This window comes from Echinococcus granulosus, assembly GCF_000524195.1.
Source record: "Echinococcus granulosus chromosome Unknown EG_S00012, whole genome shotgun sequence".
NCBI lineage: Eukaryota > Metazoa > Platyhelminthes > Cestoda > Cyclophyllidea > Taeniidae > Echinococcus > Echinococcus granulosus.
In genome coordinates, this window is record NW_020170392.1 from 574036 (window position 1) to 579550 (window position 5515).

A 5515-nucleotide genomic window follows, 5' to 3' on the forward strand; every position below is an offset into this window, starting at 1 on the left:
AAGCAAGATTCAAGTAAACAAACGAAATTCATAATGCTTAAGTGCAGCTGCTTTAACTGGCTAATTAAATTTTTCCATAAATCGAGTAGAAAGCAATATTTAGCAGCTACTGATTTGTTGCAAATTATTATGTATTGCATTTGCATAACCTTCCTGCTAACTACCACTAAATTAGTTTTAATGCCTCGATAACCTAAGCAGTGATGCGTTGAGCGCTCATCAGTTTGCTGGTATTTTTAAAGTTCGAGCATGCTGTCCCTGACCAACAACGAGAATAGCGCGTACCACACCCAGCTCACGCGTTCCAGTAAAGTTGGTGCCTCGAACAAAAAGAAAGGTCTCAATGTTGTTGATATAAATGCAATCATGCCGGAAGTGTATACAGGAGAACCCAAAGAAAACGGCATTGATTACTCTCCCCACGATTGTGAGATGGAAACGTATCTGCCTCCTTCAGAGGACGGTAATTTTTGGTTGCATGTTGACGCAGTAGATTATTCGGATGCACTTATTACGGATGGTTATGTGGAGGATTTATTTGAAGATGTCAGTGCGCTCTCACAGGTGTGGCGTCCTAGAGGAGCATCAGTTTCTCATAATGGTATGCCTTTTTATTTGAGGAGTTGGGTTTACTCTGCTAGAATAGGCTTCTACCAAGTGGTTTTGCTAAGTGCTGAAACCTTTTACATATCATTTTAGATGGTGTCCACTCTTGTGAAGGTCTATTACTCGATGAACTTCCACCAATGCTATTGCGAATCATATAACTTATTTCCTCTAAAGGCTCCTTCCTTGTTGATCTCTTAGAGGGTAACTTTAAGGTTGCCTTTTATGGTTTCCCTTTTTTTCCATTGTTGCAAAAAGAATTTTTTCAATTTTACTCATTATAATTATTTAATAAAGTAAAAGCGCCCAATTTGGTCGTCTAACTCTCAGCTATCAAGGCGCTCAGCACACCAGTCGTGAATATTTGAGTGTATTTAGTGTTTATATTTCTCTTAGTTGTGGACTTGTTTCGTTGCTATCAGCTAAACGGTTTGGGTTATGGTCACGGAGGTTAAATGGTTCGGCCTAGCTGCGGCTTGGCTTGTGTGAGTGATTTGGTCGGAGAGGGGGCTTTCGTGCGTCATCCCTGTGGAGTTGTTCTCCTTTGTCCGCGTGCCTACGCATTTTGTACAAAGTAGATGGGCAGATGTGTGAATTTAAGCCCGCCTCTAGGTGCAGATCGCAGATGCGTAATCTTTGAGGGCGAAGTGATAAGTGGGGCGGGAGTTAGGTTGCTCATTCGGCGGTTTGAGCAAATTTCGGTGCGATTCGCAATCAGTTGGTGAAGGAGGTTTGCTTTCTACTCAGGTGGATGAGTGTCGATTAGCTGCTGCCAGTTGCATGGCTCGTTCTCTTCCAATGGCAAAATGTGACGTGATTTAAATTAACTTTGTCCGGTGCTCGTCATAGATGTGGCGGTCAGAGGTTAGTCACCATCGGATACCGGCAGTAGAGCCGCTAGTGGATTGCGTTCATGGGGTGTTGGTTTTAGAAAGCTGCCTCTATAACACGACAATAGGAGTGAACAACTCGCGAACTGACGCGCATGTGACGTCTGGCTGTAAATGTGAATTTTCATTTATAGCTCCATCATGGCACATGCATGTCATTATTCTCGAAACAGTCATCCTACACATACATTATTGCCTTAGACTCAACCAAACCGTGTGTAGCACGATTTAGGTCAACGCTGAGGGACACGTGACGCATACTTGTGACCGCGGGCTTAGTCTAGGAAGTGGGGCTGGTGTACGAGTTAATATTTAAAGCGTTTAGATTTCCTCCTAAATGTTCAGTGCCTCGAATGTTTATAAACACTTCGCCCTTTGAGTTTGCAGAAAGTAGTTGTTGGAACTTATAAAACCCTAACTGGTCCAGCTTCATGTTGACTGGGTAAAATCGTTACTTCTGCATATTGTTTGCGGTCGTCATGTCGATTTTGCCAATCATCATCACACCCCATGTGTAATAGTGCACAAATCTGCATTCGGGCCATCCACTAGTCCACCTTTTCCCCAGAGAATTATGCCTTTTTTTTCCTATCCTCATTGTAACGTAATGTTTGTCATTATCATTCTCCTATTGCATCTCAATTCAACCAATTCATCAGTACTTTTTAGTGCTTCCACATCGCTTATCGTAGTTTTATCCAAGACAGGTGGGTACCATGGTAGTTGCTTTACCTTAAACTAGTGGTGCCATGACTTTACGAACATGTGATACTCCTGGTGGAGAATTTGCGACCTAGCAAACGTATTCACATCACGCTCTTCGAAGTGCTAGAAAAAAAGTGGAACGAGTGTAGTTGGATCAGACAAATTCTTCGTTGTCCCACTGAAAATTTGCCGCGCCTTAGTCCAGGGGCTACCGGTGTCAGGGTTTCACCGCCAGTCAATGGGGCAATGCACATATGGCGTATAAAACAGCAAAGTAGATGTTGAGTGATGCTTTTACCCGCGGCTAATCATATTTTTCCAACTTTTTTGTCGTAATGGAACAGTAAAATGGCTATGGGCGATTTGCCTTTAAACAGGCTACACTGGCGTTGAAGAGGGCTTGAAATCACAGCAATACCGATCATCGTCAGTGATTTCAGCTTCAGATTTCGTGTTTTTAGTCTGTTCACGAAGAAATTTTAAATACACTAGATTTATTAAATATAAGCTAAGCTCTGCTTTCACCTTGCGTTTAAGGGCCAGTTCTGACTGCATAATTCGCAAAGACGAAAAATATGGCGGTCAAAGTGTTGATTTGCAGTGGTCGACCGTGTTTGCCTCATAAATACCTCGAGTCCATGCGGGGCAAACCAACTCCACTACAGTAGGCACGACTTTAAAATGAGTTAGTTTTTTTCGCCCTAAGTGCAAGGCAGTGAGGCGACGGAGACAAATGCATCAGGTCCGTTCCATAGAGCCTTGGGTTGGGCCAAGCACGTCCTCCTGCCCACCGGTTGCCATGACTGCGAAGATTTTTGTCCCCAAAACGCAATATCCCTTCAAGTGATTGTCTTGGTGACCGTAAAAAGGCACACGCCCTTTTTCCTCCCTCCACTCGGAGTGAACACCCACCAGAACCATCGCCCACTTGCCTTGGGAATTAATTCTTCATGAAAGCTCACTTTGCTCTATGTCTGCAGTCTTGCAGCAACATGTCTTTCCCAAAAGTTAAATTATTCTTAACTCTTATGACATTAATCTCCCGAATACTTCGTTTTCCTGGGTTCCTTTGTGGCTACAGGAACAGTGTAGACCTCAAAAGTTGATATTCAACTGACCTAATCAAAATTGGTTGTGACTCACTTTACCGCTTAATGCATACTGCAGGAGTTTAAGGGTCCTCAACACTGATGGGGGCAGAATATCAATGGGAATGTGTTTTACTCACTCATCAAACGTAAATTATGTAAAATTCAAGTTTTTATTTAAGCATGATCCCTTATAAGAGCAGGAAATGTTACCATGGTTTCTGTTCCCTCAAAGGAATAGCTAATTCTTTACGAAGTACTGCCTACATTGGCTCCACTCGACTGAATCACAGGAGATCGTGCGACCTCCAATCAGCTTTGAGGTCACTTTGATTGCGGGAATCGAAGTCAGCTGATGCCGGATCAATTCTTCCACATTTTAATGTCAATTTTTTAAAAACAAATGTCAAAGTGTTACGAATTAGCGGGGAATAAGAAAGTACAATGCAAGGGATACTATCTTCACGAGATCGGCATGTACGACCACATTTCCTCCCCATTCGTAGTCGGTGGCGTCTTCATCACCATTCTATTATCCATTCCCTTGATAGCTTCCGCCTTCTTCTGCAATCTCTTCTACCTCCTTGTCCTTATTTGCATGAACTCACGTAGCTGCTTTCATCGCGATTTTGGCATCGCGTATCTAACCTTTGTTCTCATCTCTCTCGTAACTGACAACATGCTCGGTGCCATGCTTGTTCGTGGACTGCCCTGGCTAGATGATGGGGCAATTGAAGTGGCTGTGACTAGCCACAAGGCCTGCAAGTACTTCTCCTTCCTTAACACATTTCTGTCGGCCTCACGAGCTAACTTACTACTGGCTCACTGCCTCCTCCACATCTTCTCCATTGAACTGCACACCGAACGCAGGAGCGTGACTTTGAGTTTCGCCACGCTCAACGCGCTGTGTGTTCTCGCTGGGGCCTTCATGGCAATCTCCACAGCGACTGTTTGCGGTGTCTGGGTGATTGGGAATCGTCTTGTCTGCCTTCCCGACCCCGAGTGGCCGCAGGCATTTATCCTCTTCCACATGATTCACAAAGCCCTGTTTTGTGATGGGATTGTGCAGTCTCTTGTAATCCTAATTGCCTGTTGCCAACTTCGTCGAATATATGTCCGCCTAGGTCTTACGATCAGTTGCCTACTATTTACTACCGACTCAAAATTCCTCCTTTTTGACAGTTTTAAACGCTTACGGGAGAGGACTCTTCGTACCCGAGAGTGCCTGCGTGTTGTCTACGTGCACGCGACCTTCATGGCAGTGACCAAGATTACCCGGGGTATTATCACATTTATCCTGACGGACTTTCTCTATGGGTCGCGACGTCTCACTATCTATGAATCGGATGTGCTTGAAAATTTGCTATTTTTCTTCACTCTTTTTGATCTCATTGGTAATTGTGAGGTTATTGGCAACCTAATGCACTCCTGGACAGCCTTCTTTTGGCAGACAACAATGCGCAACACCTTCCTCCAATTCTTCGTGACACTTTTTCGACCCTTCAGACGGTCTCGAGGATGGATACTCTCCCTCTTCTACACCGATACAGTCACCGCTGCAAGGAAGTCTGAAAGGGGTAGGAAAAGTTTGATTTTTAAAAAGAACTTTATCAAGTACGCCAGACTCATAGCCTCTCGACTAAATGACGAGAATTTGAAGGAGGCCCTTGCTTGGCTTCGCAGTGTGCCCAACCTACCGAGGGAGTTTGAGGTCTTCATCGAGGAGTGTGGAGTTTTCAAACACGAGTGATGAGTTTCCTCTGAAAGCCGATCACACTACAACATGACTGAAAGGGACGTCTTACATTGAAATAACACCCAACCCCACTCGAATCAGTATTAAATAGAAAAAACACATCGGTACCTGTTGTTTTTACCACCAAAGTTTGCGTCCTCTGAAGATGCTTCAAATTCTGATACAGTGTTGAAATTCGTCTCTGCATCAAGGCCGATCAAGATTGGCTTCTTACCACCCATAAGTCGTTCACCTAATCAAAGCCTTGACTGGTTTCAGGATTTGAGCCGCTCTGCAGTGCTCAATTTTGGCGACACGCTGCATAGAACTTGTAGCGAGCCTAATCAGCGATCAGAGTGAGAGTTGAGGCGAGAGAGGTTGGACCGAAAGTTGCGCCTTCAAATTGCAGATTAGCCAAATGTTTTTAGGGAAAAACTGCGATACGCTGTATGGTAGGGGAGCTTTACAACATATCACCAGTCTTCCACAAA

At 44.2% G+C, this 5515-nt stretch overlaps 2 protein-coding genes across 2 annotated transcripts in view; both read left to right on the forward strand. All coding sequences in view use genetic code 11, as the record gives it.

Annotated features, from left to right (window-relative positions):
- Nucleotides 1-767, forward strand: part of EGR_02617 (hypothetical protein) — a gene marked incomplete at both ends in the record, with an annotated part of 2213 nt that extends 1446 nt beyond the window's left edge. Inside the window, 3 exons of the mRNA XM_024491866.1 lie at nucleotides 243-463; nucleotides 494-601; nucleotides 700-767. Coding sequence (XP_024353681.1) covers nucleotides 243-463; nucleotides 494-601; nucleotides 700-767 — 397 coding nt within the window. The remainder of the gene's footprint in view (nucleotides 1-242; nucleotides 464-493; nucleotides 602-699) is intronic.
- Nucleotides 768-3764: 2997 nt separating this feature from the next.
- EGR_02618 (hypothetical protein) lies at nucleotides 3765-5039 on the forward strand (the record flags this gene model as incomplete). The annotated part of the gene is made up of 1 exon (XM_024491867.1): nucleotides 3765-5039. The coding sequence occupies one exon, from the start codon at nucleotides 3765-3767 to the stop codon at nucleotides 5037-5039; it is 1275 nt and encodes a 424-aa protein (XP_024353682.1).
- Nucleotides 5040-5515: the final 476 nt, after the last annotated feature.